Below are 23,706 nucleotides of genomic sequence, written 5' to 3' on the forward strand. Positions count from 1 at the left end.
CCCCCCCGGCACCTTTGCGAAGATAGATGTCGATCTCACCCATGGTTGAGTTCTCGCAGCTCGGACGCTGTGCCTCCTTCGTAAACCCCAAGTTCGGACTGCCTCGGCATTCTAATCGCGTACACGCATATATGCCGGTACCCTTGATATAGAGTGCCACGACTTACAGGCCCGGGACAGTTTCTAGCTCCTATGCCAAATTATCCCGTCACACATCACCTCTCACAGAAGCTCTCCTTGACTCATTCAACTATGGCGCTACCAAGTGTCCAAGCTTACCTGTATGGCGTTGATGGGCGAGTGTCCGAATCTCTCCTCGGCGCCTTATTGCTGAGCCTGGTATGCTCCGTACTGGCAAAGTATCTCCTACAAGGGGTGTCACTCGGTGCAATCTGGACCAAGGAAAGCCACAGAGAGAAGGTCCGACAAGATACGTCGCCGGGGAATGCTCCCAGATACGACAACATATTCGAGACCATGGGCGATATACAGCCCTTGACCAATCTGGATTGGGAATCGCAAGAACCCGAGAGGATATACAGATTTGCAGACAAATACAACCTCACTATGGGTAGGCAAACTCGCACATAGTTGGACCCGTCTCAATGACTTTCACTCAGTATCAAGCTAACACCGGCACTTGCAGGTCTGAGGAAGACAACGGTTAACACAATCACCCACATGGACGAGCAATACATCAGTCGTATAAATGAGCGGAAGAAGATCCTAGAGCAGTACCCGGGAGCACTCGGCTGTGTCGGCGCAGGCCCCGACATGGTTCGCGAACTCTACACCTACCTCGTGACATGGTACCTCCCCAAGAGGTACCCGACCATGTTCAGGGTGGACGAGCCGTCGTCATACCTGCGCAACCTGGTCCTCGAGGAAGACATACCCCTGTTCCCGCCCGAGGACCCGATCTCCATGCTGCGCACCATCGCCCTAAGCGTGGACGAGGACTTCCTCATGCTCCTCCCCTCGCCCGACGGCGACGGATACTCCCTGCAAGCCTTCGTGTGGCTGTACCCGGTGGGCTTTGATCCGGCCGACAAGCTGGGGATGAAGTTGCGCGACGTCCACGGCCCGGTCCCCAGCTACAAGAAGCACCTGGAGATGTCAATGGACAAGTATTTCGCACGTCTCACTCCCGGCCGCGTCGTTGAGCGCGTCAACTGGGCCGTTGCCACCAACTCCTCCCTGTGCGAGCGAGGTGAGTACCACTTGTACTCGGATGACCAGGTAAGCAGCCAATCCGACGTGGATCTGGATGACACGTGGGTGAGATGCGAGCTGCAGACGCTGTTTGCGCTGCCGGGGAGCGGAGGCAGGATCCTTAGTGTACATCTTTACTTGTATCCCATTCAGGAGATTAAAGACGTCGGCCTTGCAGAAGAAATGTGCCGCGCTATCGATGGATATGGAAGGGGGAACGCGGCTGAGTTTTCGAGATATAAGAGGGTGCCTGTTTGGGGAGAGAAGGTCAAGGAGTTTCTGCGTAGTTAAGGTAGGGACAGGGGGGGGGAGTTCGAGGGGGTGTATGATGGTGTTTCTCTTCCACAGTGAAATCCAGTAGTTGCTGTTGATGTGATGGATATAGAGCGATGAGCTGATCAATAGCATCATGATTGCATATCCTTGTCATGATACTCATGTGCTGAACCTTCTGGCCCTACATTCAGACAATGACGGCGGCACCATGTGCTTCACCCACAATTCGGGTATTTCTAGAAAGGTCTATTCGCATGACTTCAAAGTTCAACTGAGCAACCTGTTAGTATATGAACGAATCATACTCCTTGTCGGGGTTATCAAAGTGCCACGACAAGTCACGCCCATCCTCCTCCGTGACACTGAACCCATTCCCGAGATATTGCCACCTATTCGGCCCCATTGTATCCCAGTCCCAGTCCTCGTATCTCGGCTCCTTCAAGGCATGAAACCAGTGGAGCCTGCTCCCAGGGTAGATCCCAGTTATAGGGCCGGAGTCGTTGCCATTTCTGAACCAGCTACGACACTTGCCCGCCCACGCTGTCCGCGGGAAAAGGGCATCTGCATGCTCCACAAACTCGTCAATGGCCTCTCTCTTGGGACAGAAGGCCTTGTACCTCTCCACCTGGGCCTTGTAGATCATCTTGAGCATGTACCTGGTCGCATTCTCGAGGATCGGGATGGCCGAGCCGTGGGCAACGGGCGCATTGGGCCCCATGAACATGAAGTAGTTTGGCATGTCAGCCGGAGTCATGGACAGGTATGCCGCGGGCCTCTTCCCCGTCCAGACATCCTGGAGGTTGGCCCCGTTGCGCCCCACGATGGGGAAACGCGGCACAAATGACAAGTCGAACCCCGTCGCGCAGACTATGGCATCGCAAGCAACCTCCTCCCCGTCATCCAGGATCAGGCCGCCGGGCTCGATGCGCACAATCTCCCTCCCACAGATGGTCTGCACATTGTCCTCGCCCAGGGCCTCCAGGTATCCCGTCCCCGGTGTGGGACGGCGGCATCCGACAGGGAAGTCGGGGATGATGAAATCGGCGACACTCTTGTTGGACCCCAGACGCTGAAGCATGTCCTCCTTCGAGAATTCTGCAGCGGTCGCCTGTTCCGGCGTGGAGGCGTGTTGCATCTTGAAGCGACTGCATAACTCATGCTCTATGCCTTTTCTGTACATCAGGTATTCTGACGGGTCGTTGGCAAACCTGGCTTTTTCATCCTCGGTGAAGTCGAAGTTGACGCCCCCCGGGGCTGCGTATTTGCTCCCGAAACCGGCTGTGATCCACTGCACACGAGTTATGAGAGTCAGTTTTTGGTTTTCCCTCTCCACGCATCATGGGGTTGTATGGTCAATCATACCGTAGGGCTGCGCAGGAAGGAGGTGAGCTTCTTGACCTCGGGCTGGATTGCCGTAACAATCTGAATGCCGCTGGAGCCGTTCCCAATCACGGCGACATGCTTCCCCTTCAGGTCAACCTCGGGACTCCAAGCGGCACTGTGGACAAGCTGACCGTTGAAGGAGTCGAGTCCGGGAATACTCGGCCACTTCCAGTTATTCAAGAACCCCGAGGCATTGATAAAGAAGTGCCCCCAATCCTCCACCGTCTCCCCGGTCTGCAGATCCTCCACCTTGAACCTCCAGATGCCTCCCGACTCGTCCCATCGGGCCTCGGAGACTCTGTGGTCAAAGCTGACATGACTGTCCAGCCCGTGCTTCCTCGCCGTGGTCTGGAAATACTCGAGGATTTCGGGCTGCGGCGAGTAGTACTTGCTCCAACGGTGGTTAGGCTCCCAAGAATACTGGTAGTTGTGGCTAGGAATGTCGCAGCGGCATCCTGGGTACTGGTTCTCCAACCAGGTGCCGCCGACCGCACTGTTCTTCTCGTAGATTCGCAGCGTCACGTTCTTCATGTGCTCCTTAATGTTGCGAGCGATGCTGATGCCGCTCGCTCCGGCGCCGATGGCGATGATGCGGATGGGACGGGCTGTGCCGAATGGCTTCTCTAGGATTCGGTAGGTGCTGGGTTGTTCCTTTTCATCTTCGATGATAGCTGTCGGTGCCATTCTGTTTGTTTTGTATCTATGGAAACACCAAATAAAGACTGGTAAAGTGGTCTGTTCTGTATCACTAGGCAGCACTCAGAACGACTGTTCAAGCCTCTGCACTTGAAGGAAGAAGAGTGCAGATACAGACAATAGAAAGATGATAAAGGGTGTAATAAACGAGAACCGTCCGTTATACAGAATGATTGCTCGTCGTATCAGCGTGACTTGGCCGTCTTCCTGACAACTTACACGCGACGGGGTCTTTTATTGGCCCAGAATGCCGAACCATCGGCGGCGAAAGACTGTGGGAACCGGAGGGTGTAAAGCAACGATAAGGGACTCGTCGGCGTTGTTTGTTTTTTTACCGGTAAATTATTTCGGCCTTGCGGAGCTCCATCGAGAACACATAAAGAGTGCTTCACGCTCATGGTTCCATGGAACCATTGTGGTAGACTGCGTCGCACGGTGCTACAATTAGATCGCCATCGCTGTCGTTGCTTGTCGATTCCTCGTCGAGGGTCTTCCCTTACCTGGCACATTATCGCGGAGAAGTGACCTACGACGAATATTGGAAGATGGGGGGGGAGATGGAGAGAAGTCCTTTTGAGCATATCAACGCCTCGCCCTTAACGGTGGAATACCATGACTCTAGCATGAGCATATTGGCACCGCCCAAATCGGACATATACGTAACCCCAGGACCCCCCGCAAGCTACGTCTACAGTTCACCCATCGTGCAGAAGCGTATCAGCACATCGACATTCGCACTCGCCCAGGTGACCGTCTCTGCGGCATGGACTCTGCAGTTCGACCAAGGAGGTCTGGTGGTGACTATACCGAGGGCAGACAACCCCAACCCCGACAGGTACAATGCCACCAGCCCATCGTCACACCCTGCATGGATCAAGATCGGCATCGAAGTCAACCAAGGCGCTCCATACATGAGCGTCGTGGCCAGATCCGAGGAAGGGTGGTGTGACTGGAGCTTGGTGCCGGTAGAGAGACGCTTGGGACAGTGTACTCCTGCGACATTTGAGTTGACAAGATTCAAGAACGCCCTCATGATGAAAAGTGTCATGTGCGACGGGAGGAGAGTGCTGATTCGAAAAGTGCCCTGGGTCTTCCTCGACGACGAATACAAAGACGGAGACCTCTTGGTGGGTATGTACGCTGCTCGGCCTGACCCAGATGACGAGTCTGCTGGCGAAGAATTGAAGGTGACATTTTCGGACTTTACATTAAGATAGGGCACATGAAGATTTTGAGGTTTGATAGAAAATAGACGTTAAAGGATGCATGGTACCTGTATCATATGCACGTTGATTCTCCAGAAAGAAAAATGGAAGATGAAGATGGCCAGGTAGCACATGCATGTATCATCTCGGCTTTCTCATTAGACAAACTTGTAGTACAGGCCACACATTGTACGAAAGATTGAAGATGTGGATATACAGAAAGTGATCACCTGTGTCAACAAGAAAATAAAACTTCAGCTCATATTAAATCCCATGTTTGGCCATTGAATTATTAAACCTGTAGGGTAGCGTTCGGTCTGTGAGAATCACCACGAGTCATGTGATAGCGACATCAGATGCTACGGCGACATCGAAAGTGGCGAGATTATTTTGTCAATCCTAGCCCCTCGGAAACGCACTGGCGTAGAAGGGAGTTTTCCTTGCGCATTGACGACAAAAAAACAAGCACATAAACGCACAGCTAAAGAGGGGGAGGATCAGTCTCCTCTTGATGTCACCTCTAGGGGGCTCACCACGACATCAGTCGCGGAGCTACAGCAAGACTGGCAAATCTATCCCGATACGAGAGACGATGCAACGAAAGAATACGAGTGATATGAACATAAAAGAAAGACAACAATAGTCATGGCATCCAATACGTACGTCATTACCAGAAAGATGGCAAAGAAACACCAACACACACACACACACACACACACAGAGAGAGAGAGAGAGATTCGCCGCTAATAGACAGGCCCACCAAATGAGCTGCGCACAGGTCATCCAAAGAATTGTCCAAGGCCATTGCGGCCTTCATGGCCGAGCCCATCATCCCCATCCCCGACGACCTAGCCAAGCTCATCGAGGCGTACCTGAGCCGGCATGTCAAATACGACGAGACGGCCGCCGACCGGCTGCAGGAGGAGCTGTTGGCCCTCTTTGACAAATACGTGAGGGGAGACTATGGCGCCTTTGGCCCCTGGGTCGCCATCCTCAGGCGGCTGCGACCCATGATCCGGACCCCCGAACGCATCGTCATGTGGCTCGACTGCCTCAAGGGCTACCTCTCCCAGCACGCCGACACGGGCATCATCACCGAGACCATCGCCGCCATGATGGACCTGGTCGCCCTGGCTGACGAGTACCAGGATGCCCACCCGGACGGCCAGGATGGCGTCATATCCAACCCCATCGTCGACCGACTGTTCCAGACCTGGATGGAACGCCTCTACCCAGCCTTTGTCGAGGGCCTCCCGGGTATGGAGTATAATGAACGCATGTTCCGCGAGGCCCTGGTAGATTTTGGGAAACGGAAACCACTAGTGGGTTGCTTCCCATGACCACGTCCATGCCTTTGACAGAGAAGGAGGGGATAAGGAACAGACATTCTGACGGTGAGGATATAGCAATTCTTTGCCACTCTAGACAGCTTCTTCGTCCAGAGCAAATACCGGAAGGCCGTCCTCCGATTTGTATGCGACTTCCTCCAGAACCGACCCCCGCACGTCCACCGCATCATCGAGAGCGACCTGTTCGAAAACCTCCTCACCTGTCTGCAGGAGGACACATCCACGACGGTGCTTTCCTCAGCGCTGACAGCCCTGGTCATGCTCCTACCTTACATGCCAAGTTCGCTGGTACCGCACCTGCCGGTCCTCTTTAACATTTACGCTCGCTTGCTCTTCTGGAACGGCGCTGATCGACCCGGCGCCTCGGGGTCGTCACCGCCACCACCGACCCGCGGGCTAGGCTCCGAGGGGAGTAGAGGGTGGCACGTCAGCGCCAACGAGCCCGGGGTCGACGACGACGCCGCCATCCCCCACCTAGCAAACTACTTCACCATACTGTATGGGCTATACCCGCTCAACTTCATGGACTACATCCGCAAGCCTCAGCGGTACCTACGGCACGCCAACGTGCCCAACTCGGACGAGTTTGAGATTCAGCCGACCGAACTCCGCTGCCAGTCAGAGAGATTCCGCCGGCAGCATATGCTGCACCCCAACTTCTACACCTTGACTATCGAGACGGAAAAGACGGACTTTGGGCGCTGGATCAAGAGCGAAGCATCCGAGGTTGTAGCCGACTGCATGGCCCTCTGCCTGGCGACTGATGCGGTAACCATCAACCCACAGTGGGAAAAGGCAGCGGCGACGACGGAGGCCGGGGTCACGGCTCCCGTCACGGCAGAGCCGCTAAAGGAAGGGCCTGACCCTGCACTTCTGAGCAGTTCGGCTGTCGTTGCAGATACTCCACTAGGCAGGGCGCTGTCGTCGTCGAGCCTGCAGACTATGACGAGGCATGCGTCGCACTCTAGCGTCAACACGAACAGGGAGTCTGGCAGCGAACTGAGGGGACGCGAGCAGTCTTTGACTAACCTTGTGGGCCTGGTGCAGTCACCGTCAAACTCGCAGCTGCAAGATCTAATAAAGTCGAACAAGGCTATCAAGTCGGGCCGCAAGCAGTCATCGGCGGCAGCAAACGAGAGTGAAGCATCGCCTTCGCCAGGACCTCACCAGGATGGCCCGACGCCCAGCCCACGCGAGGATGCTCCTGGTGGAGGGGCTACTGGGGCCGTGGTGGGGACAGGAGGGGGTTCTACAGCAACAGGAGCAGCCTTCGTCACATCGCCCATGGCCCTGACAGGCTCGGACTCGTCGCAGGCGGCACACCTTCAGCGGCAGAACTTGATGCTGCAAAACGACCTGAGCTTCGAGCGATACCAGAAGCAGCAGCACATAGCGCACATTGGCGAGCTCCGGCGCAAGCAGGTGGCGGAGGCGGCGACCGAGGCCGAGACGCAGAACCTACTCATCATGACACGCAACCTCAAGAGCCGGTTCGAGGAGGCCAAGGAGGCCGAGATGCGTGTGCGGCGCGAGTCGGAGAAGAGCCGGGCCATGGCCAAGAAATGGGAGGCCGACCTGTCGGCCAGGCTCAAAACGCTGCGTGACCAGTCCAAGGAGACCAAGGGCGAATTAGACAGGGTACGGCGCGAGCTACGCGACGCGCTCGACGAGCGAGACAAGCTCCGAAGGCTGGTATGCGCCCGCGAAGTCGAGGAGCTAGGCCGGGAGCAGGACAAGCAGTCGGCCGAGCTGAGGGCTGCAGAGGTGGACCGACTCCAGGCCGAGATCTCGAGGCTCACGGAGCTAGACCGCCTGCACCAGGCCGCTGAGAAGGAGCGTGTACTGGCCACCGAGGCTGCGGCCGAGGCGGAAGGTCAGATGCAGCATCTGCGTGCTAGGCTCGCGTCGCACGAGATGGAGCTGCAGAGGGCGCGGAAGCTGTTTGAGGCGCAGATGCGGCGGCAGCAGCAGCAGCAGCAGCAGCAGCAGAGGCAGGACCAGCAGAGGAGGCATAGCACGGCCGCCGCGCCATCACAGGCCGAGTCGCTGGAGAAGGTCATGGCGGGTAGCAGGGCGAGGCAGGCGGAGATGCAGCAGCAGTACGATATGCTCATGCGCAAGTACACGATGCTGCAGTCATCCCTGCTAGACATGCAGTCCGGTGCCACGCCCGAGCAGATCAAGCTAGAGTCGCCCAGTCTTCCGCTCACGACCACCACTTCTACGCCTTCTGTTCAACCTCATCCCTCTTCGGCTTCTACCTCGAGACTACCCAACAAGACGGTCTCCGGTGGCAATATCAGGCCGCTGCCACCGCGTTGGCGCGATCTTGCCGAGAGCGGAGGAGGGACGGCCACATCGTACAATGTCACGCCGCCGCTGACGGAGCAGCAGCAGCAGCAGTTGCAGCAGCAGGGGCTTATGACTAGGCCGTCTACGTCAGGGGGGTATGAGGGGTTGATGGATACGCAGAGGTATCATGGGCGAGGTAATCTTTCCCCCTTGTTCTTCCATTTCTTCTTTCTTTGTCTTTGCCCTGCACGTCCTATTGAACATCAGATGGCTGACACTCTAATTCTTCTCTGCAGGCGGCGTACAGAATCGATCGCGCAAAGAAATCGCTGCAAGCGGCAATAGCGGCAATAGCAGTGGCGTTGGCGTGACCGGAAGCGGGAGTGGAAGCGGCAGCGGCACAGTCAAGAAGGAGAAGAAGTCTACGGGATTAAGGGGGATACGAACGGGGGTAGAAGAGTTTGTGCGGGGGAAGACGGAATGATTTGTTCTCGTTAAAAGTGACTCCTTCTCTTTTGTTTTCTATCCTCGTATTCTGTAAACAAACGAAGGAAATGATGTTTATGAAGCACGTCTAACACGAAAGAGGTCTAAAGGGAACAATGCCTAAATGAAGTGAAGGAAGCATCGTAATTCACACCCCTGCAAAAGCCAAGGTGGACATTATGCATCTCGTACTGTTCATAAAGCGGCTGAACAGATACACGGGATATCAATTATCACCCTTTGGTAGAGACAACCGTAATAGACTATGGCCTACCAGAACATGCATTGTACGATGAACGAAGAAATGCCATGACTGACCGGAATGCCTACAAGTAATAATATACATATATGTAATCTGTATAGAATGATCTGTTTCCAGTTGATGACTGCCCCAAGTGACGACATTCGGCTGACCCGGAAGGGGGGATGGAGGGAACAGTCAGATCGGATCCCCCGGGTCAACTTGTCCCGAGTTGGGACTTTTTTTTCTTTCTTTTGGCGGGGCGGATTGTTGAACGAGACCGAGACATTGGCTGGTTGCCGGATGGTAGTAGCTGCTAGCAGCAGGCTCTCCTTCCCTTGGGACTAGCAAGCAATGCTACGTATATTATCCGTACTCGTCCCGATAATACTAGCTCTGCTACTCCGTACTCTACTCCTATTTCATTCTGCATGTTTAGTGTCTACCGCTGCCCAGTGATCCAGTCTGTCGGGGAATCTTTGGTGCTGACTGAGCACGGGCAGCTTTGCACATGAGTAATACACGTGAGTAATATGACGACATCTCGCGCGCTACTAATGAATGAATGAATGATTGAATCAATCAATCAGTCAAAAAAAAAACAAGAAGGAAGAGAAATAAGAGGAACAAATAATAACAAATACGATCTTAAGATGAATGGAAAAGAAAATTGAAAAGAAAAAGAAAGAAGAAAAAAAACAGGCAGGAAAAAAAGGGTATCCTCGTTCATTTTGTCCGTCATATTACGACGCGATATGCTTTAATTATGGCGATTGAGCCCAGACCTTGGCGAGCAAGATTACTCGTAGAATCCATATATACGAGTATGTGACAATCCACTACGCCGTGTACGGAGTACGTGGTCGTATATTATCGTACTCGTAGAACGCCTAGGCCCTACGGAACTAGTTGGATATTAGGGAATGATAGATTGGCATGGACTACGGGGACATTTCGTCCCTGTGCACGGCAGTAGTAGCGCTGTAATGCGGGTGATAATACTACTAGTATTATCCGCATTCACATCAGCGTCAACCTACTCGTACAAGAGTATACCTGTATTACTCGTACACGAGTATTGCATATTACAACCCACCGACCAGGCGCCAAGAACTACACACGTCGCAATGCTTGCACCCTGATTATCACATCTACCTGTGCAAGTGCCAGGTGAGTCCAGCTCGAATACGTAAATGAATATGGCCCTTTCAATAATACCCCGTAACAGAGTCCAGGAGAAATGAGGTTTGCCCCCCACCCCACTCCACCCCACCTCCTCTCTAGGAATCATAACCCTGTCCCGACATGCACTAGCCTATGCCCGGTACCGCCCAGCAGCAGCAGCCCAGTGGCAGCGACCACATTGGGCAGACTGAGAGCCCTGCTGACACGGATTCCTGACCCTCGACCCACAAGGCCAAGAGCCCAAGAGCCTTGGGGGCCTTTTTTTTTTTTTTTGTCCCGTCTTTTCGATGACCCTTACATGTAGACCTTTGGTGACCCTTGGGCCTTGGTATTGCTAGGCCAAGTGATGACTCCCCCACTTGCTCCTCTCGTCGCCCTCTGTTTGGTGCTTCTCGCCTGCGCTACGCCGCTCTGTCCATGCTTCGTTTCTTGGCAGAGTCATGGACTGTGCTGGGTAATACCGAGTTATTCGTATGCTGATACGAGCGACACGATCTCGATGCTGGGCATATCATCACCCCGTACTCGTACGCCTCTGTAAGGAAGGCCTGCAGTCCTGAATAGGCTCTAGCAGTGCTTACGAGAGCCTCTGTAAACACTCGACTGAACAGCGCTGTTGCTACCTGTATCGCCAGTGGCCCATAGCCCATAACAGTCACGGCGTACCGACCTCATGTATTATCGTCGCACTTTCCCAGGCCTCATTTTGTAATCTATCAGGCAGGTCCTTCCCTTCTCATATTTCCCACCCCCTCTTCCTTCCCCTCCATCCATCCCCATTCGTTTCTTCCCTTTCATCCACTTCCTGCTTTCTTTTTTTTTTTTATCTTCTCCCATCTTCTTTTCTCTCTCGCTCTCTCACTCTCTCCGCAAACAACAACTCCCGCATTCAATCGTCCAACTCTCCGCGATCCACCCGTTCAGACCATACTCGCTGCTATTGGCACTACTACTGATAGTATTGCTTCTGCATTACCAGTACTAGTCCTAGACCGTCCGGACAATACCATCAGGGAGAGGGCACAAGCCCAACAGCCACACAATCTTACCGCCCATATTACTTCTTACCCAAAGAAGAAGGGTCTGCTGACAAAGGGAGGTCCCCTATCACCGACCGACGCTCCGCCTCCCGACACCCCGGTATCCTCTTACTATCCATCCCCCCCACTACCTCTACTCATCTTGTCTCGCATTGCCTTCGCTTCGCCACGCTCTCTTTCTTTTCCCTCACACCGCGTCTGCAACAACGAAACTTTTCTTCCTGTTTCTTTTTTTTTTTGAATTATTCCCTGTCCGGGTGTGAGGCGACCGAATATTCTTAGTCTTCTTTCCAACGACAAGTAGACAGACACCAAAGGACAATTGAAAGAAAAAGAGTGTTTGGCGCGGAGGGGAAAAAAAAAAACCGATTCCGGACGCCACACACCTAAGTTTCCGAACACGAGACAACGGCTGTCTGCCATATAGGGGCTCGCGACAAGAGACGAGGAAAACTCTATCCCAAAATTTTCCGCCCATCATGTCTCGTCGCAACTCAGACGAGGCTGAGGCTACGCTCCTCAAGCCCGACGACAACCCCGACGACATCAAGCCTGAGCCCATGGACATTGAGTCCGAAGCCGGTCGTCCCGAGAACTCGTCCAGCGGCAAGAACCTCGATCACGAATACTCGGTCCCAAGCACCATCAAGTTTGCCTGGCTCGGCACCTACTTCTTCTTCTCACTCGCCCTGACACTCTACAACAAAGCTGTCCTCGGCATGGTAAGTTTTTATTCCTATCATATTCACTTCCTCCCTCTGTCCATTTGTTTCAACTGCTCTTGCGCGCGTCTTTCCTTTGTCCATCCCACGACAGCTGTGTGCGACTGTCGGTGCTAGTCTTTTGGGATGGATAGTTGGATAGTAAAAATTCCCACGAGATGGATTATGCGACTAGTAACAAGGGACCGAGGGCATGACACTGACCCATTCACAGTTCCACTTCCCATGGCTCCTCACCTTCCTCCATACCTCATTTGCCAGCATGGGCACCTTCGCCATGATGCAGCTAGGCTACTTCAAGCTCTCCCACCTCGGCCGCCGCGAAAATATCGCCCTCGTCGCCTTTAGCGTCCTCTTCACCGCCAACATTGCCATCTCCAACAAGTCGCTTGAGATGGTCTCCGTCCCCTTCTACCAGACCATGCGCATGCTCTGCCCTCTCTTCACCATCTTCATCTTCCGCTTCTGGTACGACCGTACCTATAGTACCATGACCTACATGTCCCTCGTGCCCCTCGTCATCGGTGCTGCCATGACCACCATTGGCGATGGCGACCTCAGCTTCACCGACGCTGGCTTCATCCTCACCATCCTCGGTGTCATTCTCGCCGCCCTCAAGGTATGCTCTCTCCCCCCCTGATTTGCGGTAGCAGAAACTAGGCCTGTAGGACAAGCACAAATTGTCTGTCCCCGTGGTAGCAAAGGGAGAAACGACACTGACGCATCGTACAGACCGTCGTCACTAACCGATTTATGACGGGCTCCCTGTCCCTCCCTCCCCTCGAGTTCCTCATGCGCATGTCTCCCCTCGCCGCCCTCCAGGCCCTCGCCTGCGGCATTGCCACTGGGGAGCTCTCCGATTTCTGGACACTGATGAATTCGGGCGATGTTGCCGTCCTGCCCGCTGTCGGCTCCCTCTTCGGCAATGGCTTTCTCGCCTTCCTCCTCAACATCTCGTCCTTCAACACCAACAAGCTGGCCGGTGCCCTCACCATGACGGTGTGCGGTAACCTGAAGCAGTGTCTCACCGTCGCCCTCGGCATATTCCTCTTTGACGTCACTGTCCGCATGCTCAACGGCGCTGGAATGGCTGTTACCATGCTTGGCGCAGCCATCTACTCCAAAGCTGAGCTCGACAACAAGAAGAAGAAGTCTCAGGTCGCTTACACACCCGTCGACCAAAACGTGCGGTAACCTTTATTCCTTCCCGAGCTATCTTGTGCATTGTAGACAAGTTCAGCAAAAAAACACCACCTAAAAAAGGGGAGAGGGAAGTCACGATTAGGACGGTTTTCTTATTCAACCGGCGTTTATTTATTTATTCCATCTTGCCAATCGCCGCAGGGGTTAAGCGAGGCATGTGCTTGCTATGAGAGCACCTGTGTTTTTTTTTTTTGCATACAACATATAATATCTAAACCATGGGCGTGGATTTCCCCCTATCTGGTCGACACGAGCATTGGACGCCATGTGTATAATATTTTCTCCGACTGAGCTTTAGAGGTCATTTTCTTACGGCGATGCTTTTTCTTTGTTTCCGTTTACCCTCAAAACCCTACATCTTTAATCACAAATCTTCCCCATTCTAGATCAATGTTATTTTCTACCATATATCGAAAACAAAAGAAGACAGTTGTTTTTTTAGAGTATCCTATAAAACGCCTCGCTATGATTGATGCAAAAGAGTGGTAGATACGTACTAACTGGCCAATGCAATTCAAGAAAACAAGAGAAAGAGGTAGAGACGAGGCCAGTCTATGTTTAGCAAAGGCCGAAAAATTATGCTTCATTTGTAGTGTCGTCAAGATACGCGGAAGAGCCCTTGGCCTGCGTCTTGAGCTGCCATATGCCCGAGACGATATCGTCCATTGTAGAGTTGGACGGGATACCCAGCACCCTGGTGAGGGCGTCCAGATCGGACTCGTCGACGACGGCATTGTCGCGTTGAGGGGCAGCAGCAGCAGAGGAAGGAACGAGACTCTTGTTGTCGACGAGAATAGGAGGAGCGGCAGACTGAAGGGGTGATGCAACAATGAGGTCGTTGACGGGGTTGCTGTCGTTGTTGGGGCCACTACTGCGCTGGAGCATGGCGAATCGCAGGACGACCTCTGTGACGGTGACGAGGATGGAGACGACGATGAGGATGATGACGATCCAGGTGATGGCGCTCATCTTGGAGTCGGCGATGGAGTCGGACAGGATCTCGGCGAGGTCGAGGAAGACGCGGCAGCGCTCGTTGAGGACCTTTATGCGCGGGTCGATCTCGAGGTAGTCCCTTATGGCGGCGTAGAGGGGGTGGAGGGTCGGCTCCGAGTCCCAGAAGAAGTTGGGGACGTCGAGGACGTTGGAGGACAGGTTGATGTCGACGCGGCTCTTGAAGAGGCGGCCGAGGATGCGGACGATCTCGGTGCGTGTCATGTTGAGCTCGCCCGTCAGCGCCAGGTTCTTGGGCACGTGCTGGGCATCCAGCATGGTCTCGCTCATGCGCTCCTCGAAGAAGCAGAGGCGCGTGCTCTGGGCAATGGCGTGGCTGATGGTCAGCTTGATCATGTGGTCCGACCGAGGCATCAGAGTGAACATGTCGTTGAATACGCGCGGGCGCTGCACGTCGGAGCTGTACTCGAAATGGAATTCCTCCGTCTCGTAGTCGTCCTGCTCCAGGGGCCGCGTCAGGAGGCTGGCCCCGTCCTTCTCAGCGTCCGCGAACGTCAGGTCCGCCAGTATGTCCTTCTCCTGGTTCTCCGAGAAGTTCCAGAACACCACCACGCCGTACGAGAAGACGAAAATCTCGCCTAGGTTCTTGGTGTCTGGCGCTAGACGGTTCAGGTGCGCTGCTTCGGTATCGCGATAGTGCTGCTGTTGTTCTTTGTTGTGCCGTCGCTGCTGATGCTGATGCTGGTGCTGCTGCTGCTGCTGCTGGGATTGGTCTTGCTGCTGATGTTGACCATGCTGATGCCGTTCCGGGTGGGAAGATGACATGTCCTCTTCTTCTTCAAAGGGGGAGTGGTTTGCGGCGGCGGTATCCTTGGTGTACGCGTCATCCTCAAAGTACCCTTCATGATGGTCGCGCCACTCGCTGCGCTCAATCTCCAAGTCGAGCACCGTCTTGCCTGTCCCGGGCGTCTTGAGGATGGGCCTGCTGCGCACACGACATCCGTCCATGCCGTTGAGCAAGGGCAGCGAGTAGATGACGTACAGGCAGTCGTCATACAGCTTCGTCTTGGCCCCGTGGTGGTCCCGTAGGAAGGCGGCCGTCGCCTTCATCTTGAAGGCCTGCGCCATGCAGTAGGCCGTGAGCCGGCTGACCTTGTCGGCCCTCTGGCGCTTCGGCAGCCTCTCGGCGTAGCTCTTGCCCCTGACGCCACCGCGCATCCGGAGCACCTCGAGCTCCTCGTCCTTCAGGGGACCTCCAGCGTTGTCGTCCAGCAGACCGCGGCGCGCCAACTCCTCGCATCGGCTCTCCTCGTCCGCCAGCACCTCGTCGTCGTCGTCGTCCTTGTCAGCCGTGTCCGGTAGGAGCACGAGCTTCTCGCTTATCTTGGATGTGCGCGACGGCATGGGCCTGCCCGTGCGAGACTGCGTGTTGGCGATGCCGCCGCCGCCGCCGCCGCCGGACGACATGACGCGACGCACGGGCGCGGGTCGACTGCTTCCGCTGCCGGATGACGCCGGCTGTCGTGCTGCCGGCAGGGGAGGCATGCGCGGCTGGCCAGATGGGATCTGCGTGTTGAATTGAAGAACGTTGTCGACCGTCATGAAACGCATGGGCGAACGGGGTTGGCCCTGGGAGGAACCCGGGCGGGATGATGGCCTTCGTGCATCCTGGCGTTCTCGCGCGTCGGTCACCTAAGAAGGGTGAAGGCGGGTATGCATCGGTCAGCCAAGTCAAGACAGGACACGGTTTGGCTGGGATGGATCATGAGCTTGTACGGCCGGACGTACCAGAACCGAGGGACCCCGTTTACTCGGTGTCATTGTGGCAGTGACTGGCTGGTTTCGGGTATCGTGATGGTTGGTAGACCGATTTGCCAGGTCCAGCAGCGAGGGGATGACCGAGCGAGTCAATGTAGCAATTGGCAAAGGGTTCTGTCCGTATGTGTGAGGGGAGAATGGAGGATGGAGGGATGAAGTATTATTCTCTATTGCTGACGGCAGTACGCAGAGGGTTGGAAGTTAAAACAAAGAAAAGACTCTGTCTAAACCTTTTTGTCTTTAACGGGAAACAATGAATGACCTCATTTTTCTGGCTGGCAGCTCCCACTATCATTCCTCTTCTGGGTATTCTTCGGTTGATCGCGTCGGGAGACGGACGAGAGAGGGGACGGACGGGATGGCCAAGTGTCTGGAATTGGAGGCTACTAAAATTAAGTTGAGAACGTGTGTGGTCTATTGTTTTCTGATATTTGATATATAATATAAGATATACATATATATAAAAGAAGACTGAGTATGGGAATAATCCATTGTAGGAATACTTGTTTTACCATTCAAACCTTTGTCTCTTGTTGATGCGAAGGGACGTGATGGAAGAGACGGTGTATGATTGTTACTCAGCATGTTTTGTTTACTTGGTGATGTTTGGAGTTGTAGGAGTATGCCACCAATACCACCGAACATACAATGAAATACCGGTTGTCATGCTGAGGATAGCATCACACGGCCAGCAGCATAATCAGGAACCTTGCAAGTTGTACACGTCGCAAATGATCATCAGAGGCATTAAACAACGAAGAAAGGGAGTGGATAAAAGAAAGCATCGACAGTCTGACAGCCTGTAGGGTAGATTCAATTGATGGGTACGTACCCAAGTAGCTGAAGCTGCCCTACCAGAAGAAAAAAGGTAAATAGTGGACCCAATCGTGCCTTCTACCCAATCGGCAATAGTGCAAGAGCGCGTTGCTAGGCAGTTGCCCTGTGCTCGAGCGGGCAATTTGTTTATGTATACAACAGCATTGTGGCCCTTGCTTGCCTTGTTTGGCCCCCCCGGTCCACGACCCCCACAGATTGCGAGGCCCAGAGACACACTCAAGACCATCATCATCCATGCATGACCAGTCCCAAAGGCCCAAACCCAGAAAGGCAACCACTTCTCTCACATTCCTACATTCCCGCCATCTTCTCTACCTTCTCCATCTTCTTTCTTGGCTGCCGGCAGAAAAAAAAAACATCCCCCTTCGTTCTAAACCCTTTCGTCCGCGACGATAATAACTTCTTTTGTTTTCTTCCTCGGGGAGGGCACCCACGACAAAACAAGCAAAAAAGTGCGTGCGTGTGTGTGTATATGTCTTTCTTACATTCTGTCTCAGGCCTTTGTTTCCGCCCTTGATATAGCCCACCATCACTGCCTCGTTTTCTTCCCCAAATTAGCGGCTTGTTAACATTCCTCAGCTGCTCCTAGATTGTCGCCCATCTGCTCTTTTCCCGTCTTTCTCTCTACTTTCTTTCTCTTCCCTTTTCGGTTGGGAACAATGCGTTGAAATCGGCTTTCTCGTGACCGCATAGACGACGACGACGACGACGACGACAAGGACCACAATCCCGATCGGCCCTAAAGAAAACAAACGCATTCCCACAACGCCTGCTGGTCCAGGGCTAAACCTCTACGAGCAGTAGTAATCGTCCGTTACTACTGTCTATGCCAGCATGTCGTCGTACCGCCCTTTGCCTCCCAGACCTTCTCAGATAGCATCAGCTGAGCACTCCTCGAATATCAACGGTAGCAACAACAACAACATCAGCAACAAGAGAAGCAGTTTCGTTTACCCCTCGAGCACTGTGGCTGCTGCCATCAACCGCTTCCCCTCGACCACATCTTCCTCCGCATCCTCAGGCTACTCCGATCAGAGCCAACTGAGCGGAGCCACCTCATCCGTCTCCAGCACGCCTTCTCAATACCACTCGTACAAGCACAAGCGCGGCCAGAGTGATGTCCTAGCACGCGCTCGCACCTTTGAACTCGGGGAGACGATGCGGTCCCCAACCAAGGACCACGATGGCCTCTACGCATCAGCCCGCCAGTCACTCCGTCCCCTTCCACAGGCGCCCGTCGCCGCCTCGCCCACCCCGCCGGCGCCTTCGACACCGCCCCACCGCAAGCAGAGCAATGGTCCTAGCCCGGGCCTACGTCGTGAGCGCGGCCAGAGTGTTGATCTCTCAAAGCTCTCCCTCGCCAGCCCTAGCATCTCTTCGCCCGAGTCCTCTCCCGAGCGCCCGCTTTCGATGCGGCCAAACTCGATGCTCATGACGCGCTCCGACTCTATCCGCATTGGGGGTAGCCCCGGCTCTCCCTCCAGTCGCCATCACCACTCCCACAGCGCCACGCAGATTGGCCGACCCGAGCTCGAGAGGCTGAGCCGGTCGGCCACAAGCCAGCTCCGCACTCTGTCGCGCCTCACCGAGACCGAGGCCGCCAACGGCTTCAACATCGCCTCCCCCGCCCAGCAGGTCGCCGGCCTCCGCGGCCGGCGCCGCCTGCAGCGCACAGACAAGCCTACTGAGATGCGTGGCCCCGGCACCGGTAGCGGTTACGGATGGGAGGGCCGCAACTGGATGGACAAGCAGCGGCAGTTCCTCCAGGCCTACGAGTATCTCTGTCACATCGGTGAGGCCAAGGAGTGGATCGAGGACATCATACACAAGACGCTGCCGCCCATCGTGGAGCTCGAGGAGGCCCTGCGTGACGGCGTCACGCTTGCCGAGGTTGTTCAGGCCTTGAACCCGGACAGGTACTTTCGTATATTCTACCATAAGCGACTGCAGTACAGGCACTCGGACAACATCGACATCTTCTTCCGCTACCTCAACGAGGTCAACCTCCCCGATCTTTTCCGATTCGAGACCATCGACCTCTATGAGAAAAAGAACATCCCCAAGGTCATCTACTGCATCCACGCCCTCAGCTGGCTGCTCTTCCGCCTCGGCATTGTCGACTTCTGCATAGGTAACCTTGTCGGCCAGCTCGAGTTTGAGCACCACGAGCTTGAGGAGATGCAAAAGGGCCTGGACAAGCTCGGGGTGGGCATGCCCAGCTTCGGCAATATGGGCGCCGACTTTGGAGTCGCCGAGCCTGAACCGGAACCGGAACCTCAGGAGACGGAGCAAGAGAGGGTGGATCGGGAACTGGGCGAGAACGAGGCGTCTATTGTCGACTTCCAGGCTCAGATCCGTGGCGCCATGGTGCGCCTGAGACTTGGCGATACCATGCAGGTCCTATGGGACGAGGAGCCGTGGCTGCTGGACCTTCAAGCCCGGATACGTGGTGACTTTACCCGCCAGGTCATGGGCTACCGGATTGAGATGCGACGCTTCGCCACCAACCTCCAGAAGGCCGCCCGTGGCTTCCTCCTGAGGAAGAGGCTGCAGAAGAGCGACCGCCTCTGGAAGGCCCTGGAACCCAACGTACTGGAGCTCCAGAGCATGATCCGGGCAAGCAAGGCCAGGAATGAGGTGCGCCACCTCAAGTCCAGCTTGAAGCAGTGCAGCGGCCCCGTTCGGGACATCCAGGCCTTGTCCAGGGGCTTCCTGGCCCGCAAGAGCCATGTTGCGCAGCACCGCGCCGCCGAGAAGATGTCCTCCAACGTCCAGCAGCTCCAAGCCGTCGTCCGTGGTATGCTGGCCAGGAACGCCGTCAGCCGAGACCTCCACTCCCTCGAGAAGCAGGCTCCCAATGTGGCCCGTCTCCAGGCTGTGGTCAGGGCCCAGATGACCCGGGACCGAATTGCCCTCCAGAAGGAGCATCTCGAAGCAGCCGCACCCGCCTTCACGACCCTCCAGGCCTTTATCCGAGGACAGGCTGCCCGCGCCGAGACACAGGCAACACGGGCTGAGCTTCAACGACACACACCCGAAGCCACCCAGCTCCAGTCTGCGGTCCGAGCCGGCGCCGTCCGCCGCGAGATCGCCGAGAAGAAGGCCGCCCTCAAGAAGGAGGAGCCCTTCATCCAGGAGCTGCAGGGCGCTATCAGGGGTATGCTGAGCCGGGAAAGCATGCTCGCTGACATGAAGGAGATGGAGAAGCACACGCCATTCCTCATCGACCTGCAGGGCCGCATCCGCGGATACCTGTACCGCAGGCGCCACGAGGCCTTGATGGAGGAGCTGCAGTCGCACTACGACAAGTTCGCCTCGTTCCAGGCCATCCTGCGCGGCATCATGGAACGTGGACGGGTGGGCGACCTGCTCGCCGATCTGGAGGAGGAGGAGCCGTCCATCGTTGAGCTCCAGTCGGCGGTCAGGGGCTTCCTTGTGCGCGCTAAGTTTGAGGAGAAGAGGCGGTTCTTCAACGAGAACATGCAAAAGGTCATCAAGATCCAGAGCTTCGTGCGTGCCAAGGTTCAGGGCGAGGCGTACAAGAGCCTGACGACGGGCAAAAACCCGCCCGTCAACGCGGTCAAGAGCTTCGTGCACCTGCTCAACGACAGCGACTTCGACTTCAACGAGGAGGTCGAGTTTGAGCGCATGCGCAAGACGGTGGTGCAGCAGGTGCGGCAGAACGAGATGCTGGAGCAGTACATTGACCAGCTCGACATCAAGATCGCACTGCTGGTGAAGAACAAGATCACGCTCGACGAGGTCGTCCGCCACCAGCACAACTTTGGCGGGCACTCGATGGGCCTGCTGGCCAACTCGACCATCTCGTCGACCAACCAGTTCGATCTCAAGGCACTCAACAAGAGCTCGAGGCGCAAGCTCGAGCTCTACCAGCAACTCTTCTTCAACCTCCAGACGCAGCCGCAGTACTTGGGCCGCCTCTTCAGGCGCATTCGCGAGCAGGCCATGCCCGAGAAGGACAGCCGCCGCATCGAGCTCCTCATCATGAGCCTGTTCGGCTACGCCCAGAAGCGCCGCGAGGAGTACTACCTCCTCAAGCTCGTGGCCCGATCCATCTGGGAGGAGGTCGAGGGCTTCCAGAGCCTACAGGACTATCAGCGCTGCAGCTTCTTCTGGGCCAAGCTGTTGGGCAACTACACGCGCTCACCCCGGGACCGCAAGTACCTGCGCGACCTTCTGGGCCCGCTCATCCGGGACAACATTGTCGAGGACCCGGCGCTCGACCTGGAGAGCGACCCGATGCAGATCTACAGGTCGGCCATCAACAACGAGGAGCTCAGGACCGGAAGGCCCGACCCCAGGCCACTCGACGTGCCCCGAGAGGTGGCGATCCGTGACCCCGAGACGCGTCGCCTCTTCATCGACCATCTCCGCGATCTGCGCGAGATCTGCGACCAGTTCCTGCTGGCGCTCGAGGACCTCCTACACAAGATGCCATACGGCCTGCGATTCCTGGGCGGGCAGATGTTCCAGGCTCTGTCGGCGCACTTCAAGAGGGAAGCCCCCGAGCTTCTCCTCCAGACGGTATCCAACTGGATCTGGCGTTTCTACCTGCAGCCCGCGCTGATGATGCCCGAGAACGTGGGGGTCATCGAGAAAGGTCTGAGCCCGCTGCAGAAGCGTAATCTAGGCGAGGTGGCCAAGGTGGTGGGGCAGATAGCGTCCGGGCGGGTGTTTGGCGGCGACAACATCTACCTGCAGCCGCTCAACGCCTTCATCTCGGAGTCGATCGAGCGCCTGACGCTCCTGACGCGCGATCTCATCTCGGTGGCGGACGCGGAGAGCACGTTTGACATTGACGAGTTCAACGACCTGTACGCCAAGAACAAGCCGACGCTGTACATCAAGCTGACGGACGTGTTTGCCATCCACAACTTGGTGGCGGCGGAGCTCAGCTCCATGTGCCCGAACCGCGACGACGTCCTGCGCGAGATCATGCACGACCTCGGCAGCGCCAAGAGCAATGAGAACGAGATGATGAGCGCGGCCGGGACCTCCGAGATCAACATGTTCCTGACGCCCAAGCTGCACGACATCGAGGATCCGGAGGCGGAAGTCAAGGCCCTCTTCATGGAGACCAAGCGCTGCGTGCTGTACATCATCCGTGTGCAGACGGGCGACAACCTGCTCGACATCCTCGTCAAGCCCATCCTGGACGAGGACGAGGCCAAGTGGCGCGCGCTCCTGCACGACGACTTCGCGGACAGCGGCCACACCAGGGGCGCCTACTCGGAGACCAACATGGTGGACGTGACGCGCATGTCGTACTACGAGCTCAAGCGGACGGCCCTGGAGAATGTCATGCGTCTCGAGCAGATGGGCCGCATCTCCAAGAAGAATTTCTACCAGGACGTGCTCAACGCCATCGCCGTGGACATCCGCTCCAAGTCGCGCCGTCGTGTGCAGAGGCAGCGTGAGCTGGAGGGCGTGCGCATGACGCTCAGCAACCTTCATGACAAGGCCAAGTATCTCGAGCAGCAGCGAAAGAGCTACGACAACTATATTGAGTCTGCCATGGCGACGTTGCAGAGCAAGAAGGGGTATGCTTCCCTCTCCCCCTCTCTCTTCATCCTGTTCTTGCCACCTTCAATTTCTTTCTTGAAAGAAAAAGATGATGCACCCACCCCCCCTTGGAATAATGATGCTAACACAATCGATCAGGAAAAAACGCTTCCTCCTTCCCTTTACAAAACAATACAATCACCAGCGCGAGCTTGAGCGAAGCGGCCGGGTCCCCAAGTTTGGAAGCTACAAGTACTCTGCCCGGGCCCTGTCGGACAAGGGTGTCCTCGTCTCGTGGGAGGGTGTGACAGACCGCGACTGGGAGAAGATCAACCTGACCATCTCGTGCGACGAGGTCGGACTGTTCTCCCTGGAGGGCTCGAGGGGTTCGATTCAGATGCCCGGCGCCATCGCGCTCGTGCCCATCGAGGATCTCTTGCAGGCCCAGTTCGAGGCTCACCAGTTCATGAACCTCTTTGAGGGGAACTTGAGACTCAATGTCAACCTGTTGCTGCATCTTCTTTATAAGAAGTTCTACAGGACGCAGTAACGTGTTTCTTGACATGAACATTCTCATTTCTCTTTCTTTTTTTCCCCCCTCTCATCTCTTTTTCACACACACCTTTCTCTGTAGATTCTTTTTTTTCTCGTTCATCAGGCCCTTTGAGACGATTTCTCTATTCCACATGTTAGTCCTTTCTTTGAAAGGACATGTTTTTCCTTGCTCTTTCTTTCTTTCTTTTTTTTTTTTGGTTGGAAAGATACGAAGTCGCGGAAACTCATGGTTCACACACACACACACATACACACACACACACACACACACACACAAGAGAGAGATGGGGGGTGCAATGCAAGGGATCTGTTGACAACACACACTTGGTAAAGGGAGGGAAGAAGGAGGGGGATAGGGGGGGGGGGGGCATATCGGGATGGTGTTGGGTTTGTCTTGTCTTTTTCTCTCTCTTTTCATTTTACTTGTCCATGAATTCTCTTTTTTTTTATGCAGAAGAACAAAAAGGAGTGTGAACGGATTGATGGAAATGGTCAAATATTTTCTGCCTCCGCGTTTTCTTTTCTTTTTTATAACGTCTTTTTTTGTTTATATTGAATCTGAGATATCATGAGTTCCCGAGCAGTACATTTACGTTTTCTCGTCCTATTCATTCCATCCACATGTTGCATTTCTTGTGCGTACGTCTTTGCATTGTGTCTTAGTATTGATATGCGATGGAGCAAGTCTGAATCGAGTTGTAACAAGATGAAATATCCCAGCTGATGACATGT

At 55.2% G+C, this 23,706-nt stretch overlaps 6 protein-coding genes across 6 annotated transcripts; 4 read left to right on the forward strand and 2 right to left on the reverse strand.

Annotated features, from left to right (window-relative positions):
• Positions 1-252: 252 nt before the first annotated feature.
• GMORB2_1547 (Protein of unknown function (DUF3445)) lies at positions 253-1,503 on the forward strand (the record flags this gene model as incomplete). The annotated part of the gene is made up of 2 exons (XM_035463529.1): positions 253-571; positions 647-1,503. The coding sequence occupies 2 exons, from the start codon at positions 253-255 to the stop codon at positions 1,501-1,503; spliced, it is 1,176 nt and encodes a 391-aa protein (XP_035320360.1).
• A 268-nt stretch (positions 1,504-1,771) lies between these two features.
• GMORB2_1548 (putative flavoprotein CzcO associated with the cation diffusion facilitator CzcD) lies at positions 1,772-3,555 on the reverse strand (the record flags this gene model as incomplete). The annotated part of the gene is made up of 2 exons (XM_035463530.1): positions 1,772-2,776; positions 2,851-3,555. 2 exons carry the CDS (start codon positions 3,553-3,555, stop codon positions 1,772-1,774), a joined length of 1,710 nt encoding a protein of 569 aa, XP_035320361.1.
• Positions 3,556-5,417: 1,862 nt separating this feature from the next.
• On the forward strand, positions 5,418-8,897 carry GMORB2_1549 (Hamartin protein; the record flags this gene model as incomplete). The annotated part of the gene is made up of 4 exons (XM_035463531.1): positions 5,418-5,431; positions 5,551-6,094; positions 6,179-8,568; positions 8,768-8,897. The coding sequence occupies 4 exons, from the start codon at positions 5,418-5,420 to the stop codon at positions 8,895-8,897; spliced, it is 3,078 nt and encodes a 1,025-aa protein (XP_035320362.1).
• Positions 8,898-11,844: 2,947 nt separating this feature from the next.
• Positions 11,845-13,281, forward strand: GMORB2_1550 (UAA transporter family; the record flags this gene model as incomplete). Its single annotated transcript, XM_035463532.1, has 3 exons — positions 11,845-12,087; positions 12,302-12,706; positions 12,820-13,281. 3 exons carry the CDS (start codon positions 11,845-11,847, stop codon positions 13,279-13,281), a joined length of 1,110 nt encoding a protein of 369 aa, XP_035320363.1.
• Positions 13,282-13,866: 585 nt separating this feature from the next.
• On the reverse strand, positions 13,867-16,062 carry GMORB2_1551 (uncharacterized protein; the record flags this gene model as incomplete). Its single annotated transcript, XM_035463533.1, has 2 exons — positions 13,867-15,933; positions 16,030-16,062. 2 exons carry the CDS (start codon positions 16,060-16,062, stop codon positions 13,867-13,869), a joined length of 2,100 nt encoding a protein of 699 aa, XP_035320364.1.
• Positions 16,063-17,730: 1,668 nt separating this feature from the next.
• Positions 17,731-22,969, forward strand: GMORB2_1552 (Ras GTPase-activating-like protein IQGAP2/3; the record flags this gene model as incomplete). Its single annotated transcript, XM_035463534.1, has 2 exons — positions 17,731-22,457; positions 22,579-22,969. 2 exons carry the CDS (start codon positions 17,731-17,733, stop codon positions 22,967-22,969), a joined length of 5,118 nt encoding a protein of 1,705 aa, XP_035320365.1.
• Between the last annotated feature and the right edge of the window lie 737 nt (positions 22,970-23,706).

This window comes from Geosmithia morbida (genome assembly GCF_012550715.1).
Source record: "Geosmithia morbida isolate 1262 chromosome Unknown scaffold_10, whole genome shotgun sequence".
Lineage (NCBI taxonomy): Eukaryota > Fungi > Ascomycota > Sordariomycetes > Hypocreales > Bionectriaceae > Geosmithia > Geosmithia morbida.